General features: G+C 45.7%; 1 protein-coding gene across 3 annotated transcripts in view; it reads right to left on the bottom strand.

The window, feature by feature from the left end:
* The window catches only part of ZBTB16 (zinc finger and BTB domain containing 16), a 196809-nt gene that overhangs the window by 60204 nt on the left and 111610 nt on the right, over positions 1-24995 (bottom strand). For all 3 annotated transcript variants that reach the window (XM_081172555.1, XM_081172556.1, XM_081172554.1), the window contains exon 4: positions 17256-17342. In XM_081172555.1, the coding sequence (XP_081028681.1) occupies positions 17256-17342 (87 nt within the window). The remainder of the gene's footprint in view (positions 1-17255; positions 17343-24995) is intronic.

Here is a 24995-nt window from a genome sequence, read left to right as displayed (position 1 = left end):
GTTTGCTGGGAAGAATTAACACTCACACAAATGCAGCCAGTGTCTCAAAAACATTTCAAGACCAGCTTATTACTCCTTTATGTTGTCTTCTTTTGATTGTCTCACAAGCTCTTTTGCTAAGGAGATTATATAAAAGCTTCCAGACCCACTAGAATTTCTCTATTCTTGTTCTGTATGTTTTCCCCCAAGGAAATTATTGCTTTTAAATCAGCCATTCATCTCATCCACACAGGGAACAATGCGGATTTTTAGGTGAAGAAGATGCAGTATTATTTTGTTTTTGAGTGATCAACCAAGTGATATAGAAAACTTTAGGTTGAAAAGTACAGTAACTGAATGCATACATGACTTGAAAGCAAATTTGAAGGATGTAAGTGGCTGGAGCTCTCTCCAGAGTTTGAGAAACCACTTTCTTTGCAATATTTATAATAAGGCTATAATTGCGATGCGACATCTGATTTATTTTGCCATGTAACGCTGTTTAATCTCTTGAGAATAGATGTCTTCCAAGGAACTGGGCCACTGAATGCAAAGTTGAAATCAAAGAGCTTAGGGAAAGTTTATAAGAGGCAAGCTAACTTTTCACCATCTAATGCTAGATCTTCCGCTAAGATGTTGTTCTTAAGAGGGAAGAAGGAATGGAGAGTGAAGCATGGACTATTAGAACGTGGTGATGTAATAACATTGGGCTTCTTCCTCTTCCCAATGGGAAGATGCAAAACAGCCTTCTTCAGTGCTGGATTCATGTTAACATGCAGCGTGCACTCACCCTAAAGCAAACCCCCAAGAACACTGGGAACTATAGTTTGCGAGGGGGTGCTGAGAATTGTAGTTCAATGGGAGTTAAACTACACTTCTCAGGATTCTTGGACTTATATGCTTTAAATGTGCTTTCATGGGAGTTAGAGAAGGCAGAGTGTGGGAAAGAGGGAAGAGTCTTGCACCCTGGTGCAAGGGAAGGAGCCAGGCCGGCCGGCCAGCTGGCCGGCTGGTGGAGTTAGCAGCAGCAGCAATAGCAAGGAGCAGGAGGACGAAGGGGGGGGGGCTGGGCAATGGGGCCATCATCACTGTCCCTGCCATGGGAGGCTGCGACTCTCCAGCCTGGCAGGCCCCCAGCCAGCCAGCCATGCCAAATAAAAACAAGAATGAGCCAGGGCAGGAGCAGTCTCTGGGATGTGGGTGGGAGGGAAGGGTCTAGCTGGCGGGGGGCAGGCAGGCCTGTGGGGGGCTGGCGTTTGAGGGGTGGGGGGCAAGGAAGTTAGGAGGGCAAAGGTGGGCACTGCAGCTAGCCGGGCTTTCAGGAGGTGCACCTGCAACCTGAAAAACTGAAAATCTTAACGTCCTGGAATTTGTTATGTATGAATCTAAATCTCTCTCTCTTTTTGGTAATATATATTGATTTTGGATTGTTTTTGTCGAATGGTTTGTTTAAATCAATAGAGCATTTTAAAAAGAAAAAAAGAAAAAATCTTAACGTGCAACTGCACTCCCCCCCCCCCCGGAAGCAGTGTTACTGATGTAAAATGGAATGTCCTTAATTTGCATCTGAGGAGTGTTGGAGTGTATGCAATTTGTATCACATCTATCCTTCACTATGCTTGCCTCTCTACCAATGCTAATGCATTCTCTTTTGATTCTTTTCCATGGCCAATATTTAGATTAGGTGTCCGAAAAGGTGGATGGTTTTCACAATCATGTTTGTCCCTGCCTTCAGTGATTGCTTTGGGGGATATGTGTATTCGGGAACTTTTGCCCTCGCTCTGAATGGGCCTTCTTGTCCTTAACGACATCATCGTTTTCGGCACTGATAAATCATAAACAACCATTTTTTTTAAAAAATGTGACCTCCCACCTATAGTCTGAAACAGCCCAGGCAATCCTTTCCACCTCTGGGCTCTCGCCTGCCCCCTTTGTTCCGCCGTGTTTGTGGTCAAGACTTCTCACTGTCGAGCCTCCGTACTCCCCCCCCCCCCGCTGGAGACATTTTTAAAGCCACGTGCGGAAGGCATGGAATCCGGCAGTTGCGCCTGACAAACAGCAGTGGATGCCAGAAACTCTTTTAAACATTTTAGCTTGGAGTTCATCCGGCTGGAGCAAGGCCGGTCCAAGGCGAGAGTTGTTTTTGCAAGGGGCGGGGGGCAAGCGGGCTGTGCTCCGGCTCGCGAAGCATTTCATTTTCGAAGCCCGAGCCAAAGCACACAGCAAAATATTTCAGCTGCAAGTCATAAGGTACCGATTATGGACAGGAGGCTTTCCAAAAAGGGACACCATCTCCGGGACTCTCTGTTCCTCTGTAAACACATTGCTGGCCCCCTTTTCAGGTTTGCCAGGAAGATTCTGTTACAAGGAGGCCAGGCTTACATTCACGGTACCCATTTCAGAAAAAGAAAAAAACCCCAAAGGTGTGGCCAGGAGCCAGCTCACACAAAAAATAAATGTCTAAAGTTAGACTCCCCCAGTCCATATTTAGTCACCGGGAATAAGTGCTACAATTCTTCAAAAGTGCTGAGCTCCCAAAGAAGCTTTCGAAGTCAGCTGTGGGTGTTACTGGCCTGGGAGACATGACAGGGAGTGGCAAGGCAAGCAGGATGGTATGCTTGTTGTAGGAATCTTCACAACAGGTTGTGCACTGAGAAAGAGTCCAACAAGAAGCTGTTGCCATTTGCATTTCTGGCTGTTCCCCTTCGAAAAGGCTATAGGGAAACTGAGGAACAGAAATGACCGAGGGGATAAGATACCTTCCCTATGAAGAACAATGAGCCGAGGCACAGCTCTCTCCAAGCAATGGCTTGGTCACATGAATGGGTAGGCTTGTGAAATCCATTTTTATTTTATTTTTTAAGCTAGCACCTCCACATCTACCAGCCAATTTCAAAAGACAGCCCATTGGAATTATGAAACAGCATGTTCTGAGCCTAGGAATTTCTTTTCAGAACCAGAACTGAAGTTTGCTCTCAGTCTTTTCCCACCACAGACCACTCATGGTTAGCTTTCTTCATTTCGACAGCTTTGTTTATGCAGCCTAAACAGTTGGTTCCTTGCAATTGCTGAATGATTGGGAGCCAGAAACTCTCATCTATCTATTTATCTGCAGATCATAGAAACCTAGGAAACTGCCCTTTACTGAGTCAGCCCAATGGTCCATTTATCTCAGTATTGTCTGCACTGACTGGCAGCAGCTCCCCAGAGTTTGAGGCCAAGCCCTATCAAGAGATAGCATTGAGGATTGAACCTGGGACCTTAAGCAGGTAAATCAGTTGCTCTACCACTGAGCTAAGACCCTTTCGCTCAGAGATCTACCAGGAAATCTGCTTTCCACTTGCCCCCACCCCACAACACATCACAGACAACTGGTGAGATGGGAGTTCATCTCATTGCAGAATACATTGGAAGTGTAAGGTTGACTTGACATTGAGATCTCAACACTTAGAATCATAGAATAGAATCATAGAATCATAGAGTTGGAAGAGACCACAAGGGCCATCGAGTCCAACCCCCTGCCAAGCAGGAAACACCATCAGAGCACTCCTGACATATGGTTGTCAAGCCTCTGCTTAAAGACCTCCAAAGAAGGAGACTCCACCACACTCCTTGGCAGCAAATTCCACTGTCAAACAGCTCTTACTGTCAGGAAGTTCTTCCTAATGTTTAGGTGGAATCTTCTTTCTTGTAGTTTGGATCCATTGCTCCGTGTCCGCTTCTCTGGAGCAGCAGAAAACAACCTTTCTCCCTCCTCTATGTGACATCCTTTTATATATTTGAACATGGCTATCATATCACCCCTTAACCTCCTCTTCTCCAGGCTAAACATGCCCAGCTCCCTTAGCCGTTCCTCATAAGGCATCGTTTCCAGGCCTTTGACCATTTTGGTTGCCCTCCTCTGGACACGTTCCAGTTTGTCAGTGTCCTTCTTGAATTGTGGTGCCCAGAACTGGACACAGTACTCCAGGTGAGGTCTGACCAGAGCAGAGTACTCCAGGTGAGGTCTTGGCCAACACAACACTTGGCTGCTTGCCATGATGACTTCACTCTGCTTCCATTGTTGGAGGCAGTAATGCTTCTGAATACCACTTGCTGGAAACCACAGAGGATGGGGAAAGTGGTCTTATGCTTAGGTTCTGCTTGCTAGCTTCCCATGGACACGTGGTTGGCTGCTGTGAGACAGAATGTTGGACTAGATGGGCCATTGGTCTGAACTAGCAGGCTGTTTTTTTTTGTTCTTACACACAAGGAAGGTCATACAGTTGGCAGGCTTTTGATTGTGGAAAGTAGCAAAACTGATCAACGCAGAGTAAGTGGCCTTTGCAAGCAGCCATATTGACAAAGTATTTCATCATCATCATCATCATCATCATAATTTATTATTTATACCCCGCCTATCTGGCTGAGTTTCCCCAGCCACTCTGGGCGGCTCCCAATCAGTGTTAAAAACAGTACAGCGTTACATATTAAAAACTTCCCTGAACAGATGTCTTCTGAATGTCAGGTAATTATTTATCTCTTTGACATCTGATGGGAGGGCGTTCCACAGGGCGGGCGCCACTACCGAGAAGGCCCTCTGTCTGGTTCCCTGTAGCCTCACTTCTTGCAATGAGGGAACCGCCAGAAGGCCCTTGGAGCTGGATCTCAGAACATGAGAAGATCCCGGATAGATCAGACCAAATAGCCCCTCTAGGCCAGTCAAATGCCCCCAAGGAGCCTACAAGCAGGGCAGGAAGGGGTCAAACCTCTTTTCAGTGATCTTCCCCAGCAACAGGTACCTGGGGGCATTTAAAGAAAAATTACAAAGCTGGGAAAGGACCTTCCTATGCCAGCTCTTCAACAACGGTGACCTGGTTGTGCAATGTCAGAAGGAAACCATGATGCTACATATTTTTGAGGAGAGGAGGGCAGAGGGATGGTAGATTTCTCCCAAACCACTCAAAATATTAGGCAAAGGAGCAGTATGTTAAAAAAAACACACACACAAAATATTAATCCCAGGACTGAGTGGGAGATACAGCAAAGCTGCACAGACGAGACAAAAGTCATGGGAGAACCTGATTTCATTCTAGTCAACAAGTAAGACAATTGGCAACTCTGCCTCGTAAGAGGTAGCCTGTGCATCTGAAAGAGAAGAGGCCCCAGGAGGGAACTATCTCTTTTAGCGACTCCTTTTGCGTCAAGTTCAATGTATATTTTTGTAAGATGGTAAACAACTCTGGGGCATCATTCACTACCTTCAGAAAATTGCCCTCTGTACTTCTTCACCCATCAATTAAATCTTTTTGATCAGCATCAGAAACCCGCAGAATACACACGCCCAAGAGTTATGCTCTTCATATACCAGGGATTACAATATCAACTTCCTGCCTATGGGACAAAATAAATCAGGCATTTTTGAACCTGCTTCACTGAGATCGTTGTCGCCAGCACACACACCTATTTTTAAACTGCCACGGCTTCCCAAACAGGACTGAAATGTCAAAACCCACATTGTGTAAATAATTTTGCACAGACACACGTCGATAATTATACACAAACCCAAAGTACTCAGATGACTGAGGTACAAGGACTACCCAGGTTTCTGTGGAAATATTCAACTACCACACCGCCAAACTCCATGCATCTATGCAAAACAACTTTCAAAATGGGGGGAAGAAAGAACCGAAGCACACCACTGTCTTACAAAATGTGTTCAAGGAATACTTGAAAATCCTAACAGTGGTATAACATCGGAGGAGAAAAAGCTAGTCATCTTCCATGTGGCAAAGGCCTGTTCCAGGATCACAGAAACTAGGGCGTGACCTTCCCAGTTCTCTTCTGACATTATGATGATTATGCAAGTAGACCACTTACACAAGCAGTTAAATATCCCAGAAATATGGCAATAAAACCCTATTAAAAAGCACCCAACCTCACAGTTGTGCAGATTTTTCTATGCAGTTACGCCTAATACCCACGTTTTTGCAAGCCGTTTCTCCTAAGAACGAATTTTTATATGTTACTTTCACTATTATATGTATGGTTTTATGAACACCTTCCCCTAATATAGGCATTTTTTGCACATTTTGGGCGGTGGTGGGAGCAGGGGGCGGTCAGAGAACCCCGTTGAAAAATTCAGATTAGTGTGACATTCAAAGGCTAGCTGTGTTTCAGATTTTTGGGGGAGGTGTGAATTAGGGACGTTTGCCTATAAATGTGAACCGGACTGATTTTCCCTCCTTCCCCACCCCCAATCCCTTTTGCCGTGGTAGCGGAGGAGAAAACAGGGCGCTGTTTTCTCGACAGAAAAGTTCTTGCCAACGAAAGCCTGTGATTGATTGCTGACACCAGCCCCCAACGAAAAGATAAATCCTTTCCTCATAACAGAGGCTGAAAGCTCCTTCCTCTACTTGCAGAGCGAACACCAGTCAGGGGATAACATTTCATCGAGGCTTATAATTGTCACCAAGGCCTTCTTAACCCATCCCTGATCTGCCCGGGACTGCTGAGCGCCGCACCTCAAACTCCTGTTTGCTTTGGTTTTCATGTAACCAATATGAATAGGGGGAAGATAATTACCCTTAAACATACTTAATGCCAACAGTACATTATCTCTGTCTGTGGAGTAGCATGCTGATAGTATTTTTCCCACAAGCTTAATCAAGCTGCTATCTTAAAACTCTCCAGAGTACTGTGAAACGGTAATAGAAAGTCGTCGGCTGCTTGGGGAATTTTCGTTTGGTGTGTGTGTGTGTGTGTGTGTGTGTAAGAAGAATTCGCACAGGCTGTTTGTACACAAAGCTTCCCGGGTGTAATAGCGCCATGATAATGAAGCCATGCTCTGGATTGGCCAGACGCTGCCAAGATATCGTGAACCGGGAGATCAGAATATATAAAAAGGGAACTTGTAAGATTTTAACGAGCTCTCGTGCACTCCCAGCTGTGGTTTATTTTGTTTTATTTTAAATTAACCAAGTAAGTTCTTGTGGTTCTGCCTCATGTCAGGAACAGGCTTAAAGGTGCACTTTCACAAGAGGTATTTGAAGTGGCATCAAGAAAGGAGGAAGAAAGGAAAGGGGGGAAGAGACTGAAAATTATGTATACACCTTCTTGATTAAGAAAAGCTAAGTACCTTTGCTGTCACCCTCTGAGTCATGGAGGGGAAGGTCTGAAACGGAGAGACCAGTGACGAATTGTTTTGTTGTTTTGGTTTAATTACTTGCTTGTGTTTTGTCTTGTATTTTATTCAGTGAACCACCCTGGGATCTCTCGATGAAGGGTGGTATATAAATTTAATATCAATAATAATAAAAACACAAAATAAAGCAGCATGGGGATGTGGGAAGCTGTGGCCCCGGCATAAATTTCTGAGGGGGCACAACTAGGCACCCCCCATGACAGGCTCCCTCATCAAAGCCAGAGCCACAGTGAGGCAAGATGTGCCTGGGCGGGGCCTTCGGGGCTGGGGTGGCGATGGCATCTCCTTCTCCATGTGGCTGGCAAAGCCCCACCCCTGGGCTGGCCAAGAGGGAAGGAGGTGGAGGGTGCCGCCACTGCCGTTGCCACCCACCAAGGTGGGAGGGAGGAAGAGGAAGGTGGGAAAGCACTGCCGGAGCCATGCGCATTGCCCAGAGCGCCTCACTGCAAGGAGCGCTACACGACGCAGCAGTGCACAGGTAGGCAAACTAAGGTCCTGGGGCCGGATCCAGCCCAATCGCCTTCTAAATCCGGCCTGTGGACGGTCCAGGAATCAGTGTGTTTTTACATGAGTAGAATGTGTCCTTTGATTTAAAATGCATCACTGGGTTATTTGTGGGGCCTGCCTGGTGTTTTTACATGATTAGAATGTGTGCTTTTATTTAAAATGCTTCTCTGGGTTATTTGTGGGGCATAGGAATTCATTCAATTTTCTCTCTCAAAATATAGTCTGGCCCCCAACAAGGTCTGAGGGACAGTGGACCGGCCCCCGGCTGAAAAAGTTTGCTGACCCCTGTAGCTCATGGCTTTGCGTTTCTTTGCCTTATCTCTGCTCCCAGGTTGGGGCTAGTTTGCAAGGACTCCCTTGATTAGATGCTGGACGGCAAAGAGAATGGCCACTGCCCAGTCCACCAGGAAGGCACAACACTTCCCCTGCCCTGGGCCCCATCAACCCACGCTACGCCCCTGGAGGAGACTCCATGAGGGCAGGATGATGCTCTCTGCAGACCTTCACCCTTCCCAAGTTGGAGGGTGGTGGGCAATGGTGAATTGACAGTGTCAGTAGCCCAGGTCTGACCTTCTCCACATGTTCAGTGAATGGGGTGGAGAAGGGCAGAGCAGGTGCCCTCAGTGTCACACCTTGGCAGGATCCTGCTCCTGATTTTTAAGAGGAGCACTGAGGATCTGCAACAAGGTGCCACTGCAAGCCCCCAGCTCTACGTGTGAAGGACACAGGGTACAGTGCAGACTCCCTCCCTTCCTTATCCATGAGTTCAATGGTATGCCACCTTGTGTTTGTGTAGAAAGCTGCTCATTATGAATAAGTCAGAAGAAAACCAGTTGCCACAACCTGGGATCCACCATGGACAGAGGCCAGAGTTCAGTGGCAGAGCACACACTTTGAACACAGAAGGCCTCAGGTTCCATCCTTGGTTTCTGCAAGTAGGGCTGGGGAAGGCTGCACCCTGAAACCCCGGAGAGCTGCTGCCAGTCTGTGCAGACAATACTGAACTAGATGGGAAGCTTCTCTGACTCCGTAGAAGTCAGCTTCCTGAAACGTGGAGTTGTGAGCGAACTTTCGAGGGAAGGTGAGCAGGTTTTTCCCGATTCGAAAATCCATTTGATGCCGTGTAAAGTGAATGAATTCTCTGGTTCTTTGTGCTAGGCAGGAGACGGAGTACTTTTTAACACTTCCCAAGAAAGTGCCTGAAGCAAACATATCGTCTATATATCTATATATCTATCTGCTGCAAACTGGCTTGTTGCCGTGATAATAAGCTGAGCTGGAATCCAGTGACACGACTGACTCCTTTCACTCCCCGAGACGGCTGTGCTCCTGCAAGACTCCCCCCCCCCGCCCTTCCCTCTCCATGTACCTCCACTTACCACGATACTGTTTTGAATCTCTAAAATAATGTGACAACTTAATGATGGCACAATTATCTAAATGTTTAACAGACATGTTATCTAAGTGAATCGGATCGAGATTTCATCCCGCTGACAATAAACATCAATGGAAGCGCAGAAAGTGATGGGCAAATTATCACAAACCCTGCAATTTCAATGCTATTAAATTTGGAAGAATAACAGCCCCGAGGCCTGTAAACGCTGAATAAAATAGACCCTTGTGTTTGTCCAACTATTAAATCAAAATGCTACCAACATCCTAGAGAAGGGGGAGAGGGGAAGCGCGAGACAATTTATAGCTTTTCATGTTTCAGTTACACATTGGTTTTATTAACTCCTCTCTGCCATTTGGGTGCTACTGGGTGGTTTTTGCCAGTGAAGTTGGGAGGTTTGGGGGGGGGGGACAAGGGTGAAGCCGAATGTCTTTGACCAAAGGAAGGGCAGTTTAAAGACTAAGCTGCAAAAGAAGAAGGAAAGATGTTTTCTGCTGGGAGCAAGGATGTTCTAACATGTTTACTAATGATCTGGGAAGAGGAGACAGTGTGTGTGTGTGTGTGTGTGTTTGTGTGTGTGTTGTGGAATGAAGAATGGAATAACTGTGGGACTGGCAGACAATGAAAATCAGAAACAGAGAATGCCACATAATTTTTCAACGGAGTATAGGAGCAATGGCCATGGCAGGGAAGGAAGGTAGCAGGTGAAATTCGATGCTAGCAAATGCGCAGTGAAAATGCCAAGTTGAGCTACCAAGTTGTTGTTGCTTTCTTTTTTAAAAAAAGAAATTAACAACTTATATTTAAATTAAGCAAACAAAACCTATGACAAACAATCTTTGCGTCAGTGGGAAATGGGCTCATGGAGCCGAAAACGTAATGCTGTATCTTGCATCTAGCATCCCATCATGCTCAGAGCTAACCCATTGAAATGAATGGGTATGGCTAACTTAGGTCCATTCGTTTCAATAGGTCTCCTCAGAGTGGAGGTTACTTGGAGAAGACCCCAAGAGTCTGAGGAGAACTTAGTTGGCTAGAGAAAGCGAGAGAAACCTCGTTGCATGCCAGTTTTCACCAGAAATGTCCCTTGCCCCAAAGGGAAGCAGTTTAGCTGATAATTTTTAAGAGTTTCATTCTGGAAAGCAGAACTGAGGACTGTACAGTCCAGCCTCCCTGGCTCTGACTACGGCAGAATCCTCACTATGGAAGGCACAGATTAGCCCATGTTATTACACCTCCAGGATGATACGCAAAGAGAAGAGATTGTGGCCCACACCTTGTTGGAGATGCCTTAATGTAAGACATTCAGATCATGTAAGCAAGGGTGTGTCATGTTCCGTGGGAGCAGAAAGAAAGGTGAGTATAATGGCGCTATGCCAAAATACACACATCTGCAACTTTTATAGCATACGCTATTTCCCTCACCCTCAAATACATCCATAAAATAATTGCAGCTTCTTTGCATTGGATCCGAATAGACCCTGCTCGTGTTTTTGCCTTAAGACAGAAATGAGGCATGTTTTATGATGGCCAAGTTATGATAATTTGACACCGTGCTCAATTTAAGTCCCCACGTGATGTTTGCTCTCTTTGCTTGGCTGTGCCAGGTTTGCACAGTCCATACAGAAGGTTTTGGGCTTCAAAGGTTGCGCTGGTCCATGAAGCAGGCAAAACCTAGGAGGAATGTTCCCATACTACATGAAAGAGCATAGCTCGCGTCGCAAATCAGACCCTGTCATGGCAGAGACGCCACATGCTAAGAGAATCAGCTCTATATTAGGCATCCAGCGTGCCCCTGTAGTAGCAGAGTGCAAAACTAGGTCAGGAGTAAATCCATGCCAGGGTATTGACTGTACAAACACAAGCTCAGGACAGAAGCTTCCCATGTGGGGCTGACGTTACACAGCATTCTGCTCTCGGTCTTTTGCGCATGTGAAATACTTTGGCCCAGCCTGGGAAATCCTATACAAATCACCTCTGATATTTAAAAAAGTCAACAGCTATTACATTTTTTTTTGAAATAAAAAGGGGACACAACCAGTTGCTGCTACATTTTCCATGTAACCTGAACACTGCAACCATGCTGGTGCTGATTGAATTCATTCCTTTTTAATTTGAAAAATATATATTCCTTTTTTTTTTTTTACACCTTTCCCCCAGGCGTAGCAGGGTGCCAAAACATTTTTTCCTGTGAATGCAGAGGCCAAAAGATGTGAACAGCCGCAGAAAAACCAATGGAGCTCAAAGTGTCTTCTAGCAGCTTACAAACGTCTTGATCTCTTTAGAATATATGTAATTGTTGAGGAGAGGGGACAGGGAGGTTGGGAACTGCGAGGGGAGAGAGAGCAATTTTTCCGCACGGTGAACAGAAACCAAACTGTCACATAGAGGGTTTCTTTGCTAGAGGTCTTCACTAGGTCAGCTTTTTGTGTTGCACTGGCTCTTATAGGTTGTAAAGAAACCAATTCATCAACAATAAAGTGAAGCTGAATCCAGACCAGACAGAGGTGATGTCGTTGGCCCATTCCTGAATCCAGGATCTGGAGGATCTAGTTGGGAGTTGCATTCCCTTGAAGGAGTATCTGTGTCGCTTCGGAGGGGGTACTCTTGGGACCATTTTTTTTGTCACTGGAAGCCCAGGTGGTTTTAATGGCCTGTAGTGCCTATGGCTAGCTAAGAAGATAAAATAAGCCTGTTAGTCAAGGCACTGATGATGACCTATCATGCTCTAAATGAATTAGGCCCCGTATACCTTTGAAGGTCTTCCTCTGTGGTGACCCTACAAGCTAATGCACATCTCCTTCTCCAGTCTTTGGCCTGCTCTCCATAAACAGGTTGACTTAGCTCAAGGGTGGGGAGCCAGCTTCTACTCACACCAGTCCCAGCCAGCATGCTCAAGGGTGCTGGGAGTCTAATGGCATCTGGAGGGCCAGAGGCACTTCATTCACTGAGTAGAGGGCTTTGTCTTGATCCAGGAAGTCTCATCTGCATGCTATTATCTTCATTGCAATTGCCTGGCGCCCAAGTTCAAATAATCTAAGGGACAGGAAGGTGGACTCCAGCCCCCAAAACACCACCACAACTTTGCTGGTTTGAAGGGGTCATTCTAGCTACTTCAACAGTGGACTAGGGGAATTATAAGCCTTGGAGTGTTTTTCTTCCAGGCGCAGGGAGCTTTCACTTCAGAAAACGCTAACAAGTTCAGAGTTTGATCCTCCTACCAGTGCTATTTCCAGCCCTGCTCAACAAGAGGAAGCTATCAATTTCTTGGCAAGAGGGAGGCACTTTTTGGCCATAAAGCCAGTTACTGACATGCAACTGAGACACACTTGTTTACAGCTCGAGGAGGCGATGCTAAACCTGCTCCACTTGGGTCGCGCTGACCTCGAGCTGCCTATTTTTGTTCCTCGATTCTGCATGATCATGTCACCCTCTGAGCTCTGACAGGGCAGCCGCTTTTGCTGGCAGCCACCGACATTCTTGTCCCAAAGTTTTAAATCAAAACATACTTAATCTGTCCCAGGAGTGCTCCACCCCTCCCATCCAAGGTCATATTGAAACCTGACCGTTAGGAACTCTCTTGTCCTTTATTTGAAGGGGGCAGATGCAACATTAGCCATCACTGAAAGCTGCCTTGAAAAACACAAGGCTTCCCTCACAGGGGGGAAACAGCATGGCATTGGCAGATGGGTTCTTCTACCACCCCCTACCCTGCCATCTCCAGAAGAGGTGCAGAAGACCCATGCCAGAATCCTGCCAGGTTCAGGAGGGACCTCTTTGGAGAAAGAGGATGGAGAACTGGAAGAACCCACAATAGTTCAAAGGCTGCCTGAAGAGCCCCATCTTAGAGACGCTTCATCTGGGCCTCCTAATAATCCTTTCAAGGTCCTTATAGTTAAAGCTATGGTTTTCCCAGTAGTGATGTATGGAAGTGAGAGCTGGACCATAAAGAAGGCTGATCGCCGAAGAATTGATGCTTTTGAATTATGGTGCTGGAGGAGACTCTTGAGAGTCCCATGGACTGCAAGAAGATCAAACCTATCCATTCTTAAGGAAATCAGCCCTGAGTGCTCACTGGAAGGACAGATTGTGAAGCTGAGGCTCCAATACTTTGGCCACCTCATGAGAAGAGAAGACTCCCTGGAAAAGACCCTGATGTTGGGAAAGATTGAGGGCACAAGGAGAAGGGGACGACAGAGGATGAGATGGTTGGACAGTGTTCTCGAGGCTACGAACATGAGTCTGGCCAAACTGCGGGAGGCAGTGGAGGACAGGGGTGCCTGGCATGCTCTGGTCCATGGGGTCATGAAGAGTCGGACACGACTAAATGACTAAACAACAACAACAATAATCCTTTCAACCCCTCCCAGAGTCCTGATTCCCCTGCTTCATCCCCCCTCCCCCAGCCTCAGGATCAAAGGTGGCAGCAGAATTGATGGGAAGCCCAGAGCCACCAAAGGAATAACCATTTGGCCACCAGACCACTCTCTTGTGGAGAGAAGGTGACATGACCCAGATGCAAGCAATGTTCTAGCAGAGAATTGGGAAGAGGAAGGGCTGGCAGTGGCTATATAAGTCTCCCAGTCTCCTCTGGACTTTTGCTGGGGTAACATCTCCCTTGTGAGCTAATTCATCTCCAACTTAGGAGCTGGTCATGGACATCCCACTAGGAGCCACCCCATTTTGCCAGAAGAACTCCACCAAAAGGAAGGGCAGGATCTCATTGGGAGAACACCAGCTTTGCATGTAGAAGGTGCCAGGTTCAAATCCTGGCAGCATCCCCAAACATCTGTTGGTGTTGGTTTCAGTTGTGAAAACTCAGAGAGAAGTTCATTTGCTTTTGGGTTCTGTGTGGCCGACAGATTAAGCAGACACTTAAGAGTGTTGCAATAGTGCACCTGGGTAGTCCAGGTGATCAGAGAAGGCTACCACCGCCATACTTCCTAGATCCCAAAACTGCACTGCATACATTCTTTATCCCACTGGTGGTCAGTACAAGTCTCCCAAGCCCCTGGCAAGAGGTTGCCCAAGCTTCATGCTATCTTTCTGATGTGCCCAGGGCACCACAAAGTCACTTCCCCACAGCTAGCTCCCACCTCACAGTGGCAATGTGGCACTGAGTTGCCCCAAAGGCTCCTGCTAGTTGGCTAGCAGTGGCACTGTGATGCCACTATAAAAGTACACATAGTCGATTCACTCTGTGCCCAAATTCCTTCCATCGTGGGTCTTCATTATGAGGCCTTGAATGTGGATACAGAAAGCTTCCCCATACTAGGTCAGATCTATCCACCTGGTCTAAGGCTGTCTATTCTGACTGGCAGCATCTCCTCTCTGTCTGGAGTCTGAGGCAGAGGTCCTTCCAATTGCCCGTCATCTGATCCTTTTAACTGGAGATGCCAGGACCTGAAATTAAGATGCTCATGTGTGTACAGCAGGTGCGCGACCTCTGACTTTTAGGCTGCACATGTTTAACGGCTTTGGTTTGCTGCCCAAAATGGTGGCCCCAACTCTCCACATGGCAGAACTGCACGGCAAAGTTACAGAGGCTCCTCAAGAAATCCTGGGAACTGAGTGAGGGTATTGAGAATTGTCTGTTACAGATCCCTAGCCCCACTCACAGACCTACAATTCCCAGGATCACCTGGAAGGAGGGGATGGCTGTTAAACCAGGTGTGACTCTGCAGTTAAGAAGATACGCCAAGAGTCTCAAAGGCCATCACGTTGCACAAACTATGTAGGTCAAATGGAAAGAGCACCTGTTCCTATTTCTATTACAGTCAACGCCTATCAACACATAAAACAGGATTCTCACTGCACCAGGGGTTTTGTGAAAGAGAAAGTAACACAACCACACATATTTGCTGCTTGATCCCTTAGCTTTGGAGTAGATTCCAGGTAGGAGCCCTTCCTCCCCGGTCCTCCCGAAAATGCCTCTGCTGTGAATTCCATTAGTAACAAACAACTTTATCTGCTGCCAACATCAACCAGCTGGCTAGTCTTAGGAGGAGGAGGACATTCATTCTGAAATTTATTAACTGCTACTTTGCCAATGAAGTTGCAAGATCGAATGGCACGGCAAGCATCGGTTGCGCTCTATGATGCATGTACGGTCTAATGCCGGCTCTTCCTAATCCTGGTGCACACAGTCAGCTGTTGTATATTTGGGAGCCAAGATAGCATCCAGGGTGTTAAATTTCAGCTTGCGGATTCATACATTCCATCCTCATTGGCATTTATTGGTTTATCGGTACTAAAAAGATTTGCTCGCCCTAATATAGTCCGGGAGGGAGGGAGCTGCCTCCCGCTTCAGTCGCAGGAGTGCGCAGAGTCATGCTCGAAGTGTGAATGAAGCTGGAGCCTCCCCTGGGACCCCCGAGCCAGTAAGTTCAAGCAAACTACTCAGTGAAAGGAGGCAGTCACAGTACAAAATATGCCATGATAAAGAGCGAAGCTTTTGCCTCCTACCCTCTGCAAAAAAAAATGGAACAGAAACAAAAAACACTGAGATAAAACTATGGGGCAGAGCAAGGTGCTGAAAGGGCAGGTGCAACTTCTGAGAGAGCCCCTTCCTAGCAACCAGAGATGCCCCTCATCATGAGTTGGGGTGAAGCGGGTGTCTCAGAGGGCACCCCCAAGGGTCAGCTCTGCTGCCGAGCTTTGCCATCAGGTGGGGAGGAGATCTCCCCCATACCTGGTGGTGTGGCAGAGCTTTGCACTGGTTTTTCCTGAGGGGAGAAGACGGTGCAAAGCTCCACCACCAGTTGGGAGTGGGAGATCCAGAAAGGAGAAGCCCTTATGGAGTTTGCCCCCCTTCCCTTTGTGGAGGTGGCAGTGGGGCATTTTGCCCCCAGATGCCAATACCCCTCCAATTCCCCTTGCCACCAGTTCAAGACTGTTCCTCCATTCAGCGGCAGAGAAAATCTCTACTGGGCACCATTCACATGGCAGTGCATTCCATTTGCATGAACTTTCCCTAACTGTTCATTTCCATTTCACATGGCATAAAAGCCACTTCTGGATCTATGAGTGGAATGAGAGTGACGTACAGTGCAAGTTTAGCACTCACTTTCATATTATTTGCAAATGGATCCCCCCCCCCCCGGAGCAAATAACACAGAAATGAGCACTAAACTTCCATTACAGTTCCAGAATTGGCTTTTATGTTGTGGAAAGCTCAAATGTAATACTGTTAGGGAAAAGTCGTGAAAACGTTATAAATTGTTGTGTGAATGCAGCCAGTTTCACCATAACTAATTCTCTTACCGTGCCTATTTTCTTAAACCTGGCATGCTTGGAAAGAAAGTTATTAGCTGAAGCATAAATTCCCACAGAGCAAAGGTAAAGACCCTCCCATGTGGTCTCTGGACTCTAACTCCCATCACCCCAGACTATTGGCTGTGCTGGCTGGGGCTGATGGGAGTTGGAGGTCAGTAACATCAGGAGTTCACCAGATCCTTCATCCCTGCAGTAGATGATCAGGGTACTTAAGGCAGGAGTGCTCTCAGGAATGCATTATCTCCACCACCACCCCACCAATTCACAATGGGAGCTCCATGATTCACTGTTCAAAGCACGCTTTGCTTAGCATAGGGAGGGTACTTGGGTACATGTGGATAAGACCATTCACAAGGACAAGTTCTGTGCTATGAAGCAACTCTCTGGAAAGTCTTCCAGTGGGAAAGTTGTGGATCTCACACATCGCAGCACAGGTGAGCCCAATTAAACAATACATTGATCAATACTGAAACTAGAAATTGAGCAATCTGTGTTGAGCAACAGGTTGTTGAGCAAACTGTTTATGATAAGTTTTTGCCTTCCATCAGCTTGTGGCGAACAGAGGCACATCAGCCTTCAGTCAGCAAATGTATTGATGATCATCCTCCCATTTTTATTGCAGTGCCCTGCATCACCCTCTCCCAACCTGATGTGCTTCAAATGAATTGGACTACAGTTTCCATCAGCCTCCTGCCAGCTTTATTGCAGTTCCTAGTTGCCTGAAGGGTTCTATTCACCCTCAAGCGAAGGCAAGTAGAAGTACCTGCAGACCTTCCCACCCCACACTTTGATATTTCATGTATGATCTTTCCAGGAATTCTGGATTAACAATGCCATTCTGCAAGCAAACCACTGTTTTGCAAAATTGGGAGATTTTTTGGGAAAAAACCAAATGAAACCCCCAAACAGAACACCTACCAGTGTGGGTCTGCCTGTGGGTCTCCAGGGCATCTTCTTTTGAGAACTGAGCTCCGCAGTGGTCACAGACAAAGGCTTTGGCACCCGCTATAAAGAGAGAGAGAGAGAGAGAGAGAGAGAGAGAAGGAGAAAACGTTGTAAAATACATGTTTACCAAGGTTCATGGATAAATCTTAAAAATATACCTGTCAAAAAACTCATCCAGTTAGTAGCAGTGAAAATGAATGAAAGACACCTCTTTGAACAGAGACCCCAAAATGGGTGTGGGGTTTCTTAGAGATAAAGGAAAATAAAAAATCGAAACTTAGGGAATGAGTCTAACTAACTAGCTAGCTTTTGCTTGGAGTAGACCTATTCAGTTAATGGACCTAAGTTTTCCATGCCCATTAATTTCAAAGGGTCTGCTCCATGAGTGTGACTAACTCTGGGCTCAACCCCATGGAAATGCAATATCTGCACTCCAAATAAATCATATCAGGATTTTTTTTCAGATGCAACTCACAGGGAGGAGTTGCAAGGAACAGGGGTTGCACAAGAGCACAAGAGTAGTTCCATAACATTAAGACTGTAATACAAACACACACACACACACACACACACACACACAGTACGAGAATTAAAGAAGCAATAAAAATTCAATTTAGAATTAAATAAAGTACAATTTAACATAATTATTAATATTTAAGGGCGACATTCTACAGACCACCTGAATGAAGTTCATGGGCCAATGGTTTACTGTGCGGACACAGTAAAATCAGAACCACAGACGTAAGGAATCTCTGAAATTCGGAGAGCGTCAAATGCTTCAGAATCTAAAGTTGACTATCACTGTGAAGTCTTTGCAATTACGGGGCTACTGTATACACAGTCAAAGCGAGGGCATGCCTTTTGAAAACCCAAACAAGGAGAAGAAAAAGTTCACTTGAACTCGAGGGACTTGGGAAGCCATGGTATATTGGCAGTAGATGTCGATATTACCGCCCGTCCAAGCGTTGCCATCGATGTGGAAGGAACACAGATCACTACATGATCCCCAAGGATTGGGAAGGGATTCAGAATCAACATGTGGAAGGATATAATTCAGAAATGAGAGAGGGGCTGTGTACCCTGCCGGAGGGCCTCTGCCCCAGTTTAGCTTTGCATAGGGCCTCTGACACAAAGCTCTCCTACAAACATGGCAGCAGATATACACAGCACTCTGGGTAAATATGGAAGTCGGGATGGGAGTCCTGGTGGCTGATGGAAGCAGACAGAAATCAAATGCGTAGAGCAACAGAAAGAGATGAAGATGAAGAGGGCTAGCAGGGCCACTTATGTGGGTTTGGGCATGTGCATTTGGTAGATAAATGTATCCTCCACTTAGGGGTGCAGTGTATCTTTGAAAAAAGGGTGTGGGGGATAATCAACGGGGGAAGTTGCTGTTTTTATGCCCTGCCTGCAGGCTGCCCTGTGGAGATGGCAGTATTGAGTCAGTGGCTCACGTGCTTCTGGCTTGCACTCTTTATAAAATTGGAGGAATTAGGTTATTACCCCTCTATTATTGTCCATGGCGGGTCGCTCAACCATTGCTACTGCATCCTTTCTTTTAGCAGATCAAGATGATGAAGTGACAGCAAAAACTGCAAGGTTTTAAGCGGGGGCAATTAGAACAAGATCTGTTATTGATTATTGATGTAACCCCCCCAAAATGTATTTCCTAAAGTTAAGTTTTTACCTCTGTCTTCAGTACATTGGTACTTTGGTTCTCAAACACATTGGTTCTCAAACGCTTTGATTCTCAAACTCTGAAAACCCGGAAGTAAGTGTTCCGGTTTTCAAACAATTTTTGGAAGCTGAACGTCCGATGCAGTTGTCGGCTATTGTTTCTGCGGCACCTGCACCAATCAGAAGCTGCGCCTTGGATTTTGAACATTTTGGAAGTCAAACGGACTTCTGGAACGGATTAAGTTTGGCACTTTTGTTTTTGCTATTTATTTTGTGTTTTTGTTTTTGAGGCTTTTTCGGTTAATTTGTTTTTGTGATTGTGTGGAACCCAGTTCAGCTACTTACTGATTGATTGATTGATTGATTGTGTGACTGTGGAAATGGATAAAAGCCCCCCATCCAAACAATGACTATCGTCAGTGCAGGGAAGGAAAAAAAATAAATTTTCATTTTTATAATCTACAATACTGTCTTATTTATTTTATAGTACAGTACATTGATTATTGCTTTCATTTTATGGATCAATAGTCTTGTTAGATAGTAAAATTCATGTTTAATTGCTGTTTTAGGGGTTGTTTTTAAAAGTCTGGAACAGATTAATTCGTTTTGCATTACTTTCTGTGGGAAAGCACGCCTTGGTTTTGGAATGCTTTGGTTTTGGAATAGGATTCCGCAACAGATTAAGTTTGAGAACCAAGGTACCACTGTACATTTTATTTTATTTTATTGCTATGGCTAGTGGCTGATACAAATAAAAATTCTTCTTCTTCCTGGCAAGGAGCTAGCAATGACAATCTTCCAAAACAGACAGGCTTTTGGGGTGACCCAGAAAGACAATTCTGATCCCGGGGTGAGTATGAACATGGATAGCTGCGGGCTGTAATATTAATCACTTTTTAAAGATGTGTGTGTGTGTGTGTGCGTGCGTAAAAAAAATGAAACAAACCACAAACGTTGCTCTTCCAACAAGAAAGGTGTTTGCTTAAAAATCATTATACACCAATGCCTTCTTGAAGAGGTTAGCAATCCCATATAATTGCCTCCCGCCCCCAGCAAAACTCCCCCCCCCATTGTCAGGCATGCCATAAAGGAAAAGACGACAACGCTATCAGATAAGGAAAGTGGCAACAGCAAGAGCGTGTGCTGAGACTCACAGATATTTCCACAACTATCAGTGAGGTGTGGTATTTGTGGTATTTCTTAGAAAATTGCTACCAACACGCACGGCGTCTGTTGGGTCACAGCTCCAGTTATAATGAGGGAAACAAGTGTGCACAGGATGTCTAAACAGCAGATAAGAAACTTCAAGATAAAAATAGACCCCACTATACAGACACAGGCACAGTCTTCTAAGCATATGCTGTTAGGCCAAAGCTGTGAACGTAATTGTTAGATTCGGAAGTTTGATTCATCTGTTCCAAGAAACTAAAGCACGGGATTCGGCGATGATAAAAGTAACCTTGAAAGGAAGGAAAGGAGAGGAGAGGATTTGGAGGCGAGAGTTGCAAACTGGTCTTTGTTTTGCTTTTTGTTTTTGTTTTTAAAAAAACAACATCCCTCCCCAGAATCTTAATGGCTTTATCAGTGTAGAATATTTTGTGGGCCGCAGAAGACACTATGTAGATCTCTGATAGATCACAAAATCTTATGCCGTAGCTGGGATGGGCAATGTCAATCACACTTTCTCTTAATTTCTCATTTTTTTCAATCTCAAGTTCTCAAATATGTAGTTTAAAAGTCCATCAGTATTTTAGAGTGGCTTTCTCCTGGTGCACACATTTTTTGTAGTATAGTGGTACCTTGGGTTACAAACACTTTGGGTTACAGACTCCACTAATCCGGAAGTAGTACCTCGGGTGAATAACTTTACCTCAGGATAAGAACAGAAATTGTGCAGCGGTGGCGCAGTGGCAGCGGGAGGCCCCATTAGCTTAAGTGGTACCTCAGGTTAAGAGCAGTTTCAGGTTAAGAACGGAACTCCGGAACAAATTAAGTTCATAACCAGAGATACCACTGGAGTAGTAGTAGTAATAGTAGTAGTAGTAGTAGTAGTAGTAGTAGTAGTAGTAGTAATAAATCATATGCAAACAAGCATATTATTAATAATAATAATTTATTATTCATATGCCACCCATCTGACTGGGTTGCCTTTTAGATGTCTTCTAAAAGTCAGATAGTTATGTCCTTGACATCTGAGGGGAGGGTGTTCCACAGGGAAGGCGCCACTGCCGAGAAAGCCCTCTGCCTGGTTCTCTGTAACTTCACTTCTTGCAGTGAGGGAACCGCCATAAAGCCCTTGGACTGGACTTCAGTGTCCGGGCTGAACAATAGGGGTGGAGACGCTCCTTCAGGTATACTGGGCCGAGGCCATTGTACGCAGTATTGCCTAACAGGCACACTTTTACGAAGCAATTTCCCCTGATAGAATGCATTTTTGTGTTAATTTGACTACTAAGTGAACTTCTATGTAGGCTTTAGTATATGGTTTTTGGCTGGAGAACAGCACTGCAAAATTTGGAGAAGGTGCCAATTTGGAAGGATAGCTGCGTTACGGTTATGGTTCTTGTTCTCTTTTGGTAAAGAGAATGAAGTAGGCTCACGTTGAAATGAGAACTGGATTGGATTCTTCCCCCTTCCCTAGCCTTGGCTCACACCCTGGTCTTGGAGGTGTCACAACACTCCTCTTTTTCCAGCCCAGCACCACTCTCCCAAAATACTCCCCCTTCCGCAAGAGCATCTTGCCAGCACCCCTCCTCACCCCACTGAATCATGCACCCAAAGAAAGCACAGAAACAAGCAGCAAAAGCGCCCCCCCATTCCCCATTAGAAAAAGAATTCCTCTGCCTTTAAATTGTCTCGGTAACGGCTGGCTCACAGGCAGAAATATTTGGCAGCAGTGAAATTAAAAGTGATAAATTTTCTCGCCAAGCTTTGATCGATAATAGAGGTCTCATCTGTTAATCAATAAGACAGTCTGCCTGTTTACTGTGCATACGCCGTTCGCGGCTGCTTGCGGGGCGATGTCAAGTTTGCATTCAAAACAACTCAAGTGTGCCTAAACCAAATGGCCAGTCCCTAAAAAAGAAAGGAGGTACGGAGGGGGTGGGAAGGAGAAGAGGCCGGACAATGACATCACATGCCTGCTCATATATTAGAAAAGACAGTCCACACGCCTGCTTTTCCTTCGCTCGCCTGTACATTTCATTTTGTTTCAGTTTTATATGTATATATAAATGTACAGCCTTTCAAGTCATGGGAGACAGTTTCACAAAAAGCCGTACACTGGAGGGCAACGAGGATGGGCTCAGCTGAAATACACCCAAAGCTGCCAGGCCTAGTTAGAAAGAGAGGTGTAGTGGAAAGACGGCCGAGATGCCAAATAGCCTCTCTCTCTCTCTCTCTCTCTCTCTCTCTCTCTCTCTCTCTCTCTCCTCTCTCCACCAACCCCTCCGTCCCTTTCACCACCAAGCCCTGCTTAAATAATAAACACAGCTTTATTACCAACATAATTAGAAAGGTCAGTTCTATTTGAGAACTATTACAGCCCTTCGTGCCAGAGGCTGTTCGGGGAATGTTTTGTTCCAGAATCATTGACCTAAAAGGCCAGTACAGTGTCGGCTGGTACCTTGAAGGCTCTGGGGTGAGCAAATCAGATTTATTCTTGCTCACAGCAGTCAGATCTCAAAACATTTCCTAGGCTGGTTTGTAAGGGGGGGGTGTTCATAAGAGAATAGGGAGTCAGAGTCTTCCAAAACACCAACTCCATTGCCCCAGAACTGGAGGAAAAACATGCCCGTTAAGAGTGTTTAATTTGATCCCTAAACCCCACGAAGCAAGATGCAATTAGTGCAAAGTGAAAGATGCTCTGAGCATGAATTATGACAATGCACACAGCTCCCAAGAAGAATTGTGGCTCAGGATTCAGCTCCTGCCCATTCTCCAAAAATCTATGTGTTCCCATGACCTCCTAACCCTTTGTCTACCCAATGGCTATCTGGCCACCTGAAAACTCGGGGGCCCATGGTGGACTAGGCAGTTGCCTCCTAAGTTCCAAAATTTCATCCTCTACTGGCAAACCACTCTCCTAATTTTCAGTTGCAGAGCAATAAGTTCTGCAGATAATCAGAGTTGTTCTGTCTTTCTTTTTCGGGGGTACTTCATTCTTCCTGTAGGCCTGTGACTGCCATTGGCTTAGCTGCTGTGATGACAGAGCAGGTCTGGTTAGCAGAGTGCTAAGGGTGCTGCTTTGGAGAAATGAGGATCCTCATCCCTAAAGGTCAAGGCAGACCTTTTTATTCATATAGGTAGCATGGGCTGTATCCAATATTGTCTGTCAGCCAGTGCGAGGGCTCTTGTGTTAGCAGACAGGCTAGTTTCGATGTAGCACAGCAGAGGAATCCAAGTCAATAGATGTGCCAGGAGAAACTCAGGGTGCAATCTGCTCGTGCATCCTCTGATACAACAATGTTCTGCTGGCACATGTACAGCAGAATACCATTAAATGACTCACACACATTGGATACAACCCTGTGAGTACTGCCTGAGCTTTCAAATGGTGACATGTCATGACAAACCAGTCAACAGTTTCAAGGGAAGATGCTTACAGAACTGTGCAATGGTGGGTGAGCCTGGCATCAAATAATGGTTTGGGGGCTAAGCCCTAGCAAATAAGGCTCAGAAATGCACTGGGGATACCTGCTTCAAACTTGATATTTTGTACAAAACAGACACAAGACAGCAGTGAAAAGTATATTTACTCGGAAGGAAGTCCCAGTGCGTATAACAAAACCGATTCCTAGGAAATACATACAGGATTGAAGTCTAACTGCATTCAGCAGGTATATATTCCTCTAAAATATTAAGAAGGGGGAGACACAATTCTGAAGAGACATTTCAGATTCTTGTGAAGCCCCATCAGATTGATCGCTGCTAGTCATGTGCAAGAACACCCAGGTTTTTAGACACCTGGGCAATCAGATGCCTGGGAATGTTCAAGCCCCAGGTGGCACCCAAAGCAGCTGCTCATCTGCCCGTGTTTTTTATGTCCCTTCTTTGGAAAACAAGAGTGAGCTGCATTTGAAACTCAGGTGCAGGATCTTAATGTTCGCGATGATTCACTTTCGCACGAGGCATGCTTTTCTCATTGGCTGCATTACAGCAGAAGGAAAGCAGGGACAGGGGGAAGAGGAGGAGGAAATGGCTGAAAACAAGTCTGGTTCCATCTGGAGAAAACGGGGTGCTTCCATTAGAGAAAACACAAGCAGAACATTTGCAAACAATGCTGACCCACAGGAGGGAACCCCACACGGTAATGGCCAGTTCAGCGCATTCAGGCGGAAGAACCATCTACAATAGCATCCTCTTCTCACAGTCAGCAGACAAATGCCAGGTGGAATTGGACGGGTTGTGGTAACTTGTGTGTGTGTGTGTGCTGCACTCTTTGTATCCTCAGAGGCCCTTTCCTCCTTTGCTTGTTCCAGAGCTCAGCCCTGGCACTGAAGCTAAAGGTAGTCCAATTCAGGGCCCATTGCTCAGGGTGAGTTAGAACACATTTCCTGCCCTGGGAAGCTGCTTTTTAAAAAATAAATAAATATTTTTTTTATTAATGACACTCCAATTAATAACACATCAAATCTTGCCAAATTTAAAGAGACTTCTCATGTTCTGGCTGGTCAGGGGGAAGGAAGTCTCTTTAAATTATATAATTTGGAATGTATAATTGGCTTTATTATTTGTATTAGGATGTGGCAAGATTTGATACATTATTAATTGCCCTGGGAAGCTGCTGATGCTATAGATCAGTGGCGTAGCATGAGGAGGGCCACAAGGGTGGTTGCCCTGGGTGCAAAATGCTCAGGAACGCAAAATTTCAACACTTGATGCTGCCTCAATACAGCCGCGTGCTTCCGTTGCTGGGCTCCATTGAAAATGGCTTCTCCATATGAACCATGAAGTGACCTCTCCAGACAACGGAATGACACTTCTTTTCTTATCTCTGTGGCTGCAATATCCTGGGCGACGAAGATACTGTTAGGC

The sequence above is a fragment of the Podarcis bocagei genome, assembly GCF_964188305.1.
Source record: "Podarcis bocagei genome assembly, chromosome: 15".
Classification (NCBI taxonomy): domain Eukaryota; kingdom Metazoa; phylum Chordata; class Lepidosauria; order Squamata; family Lacertidae; genus Podarcis; species Podarcis bocagei.
Note: the sequence above shows the minus strand (reverse complement) of the source record. Positions and strands in the feature narration are given on the sequence as shown.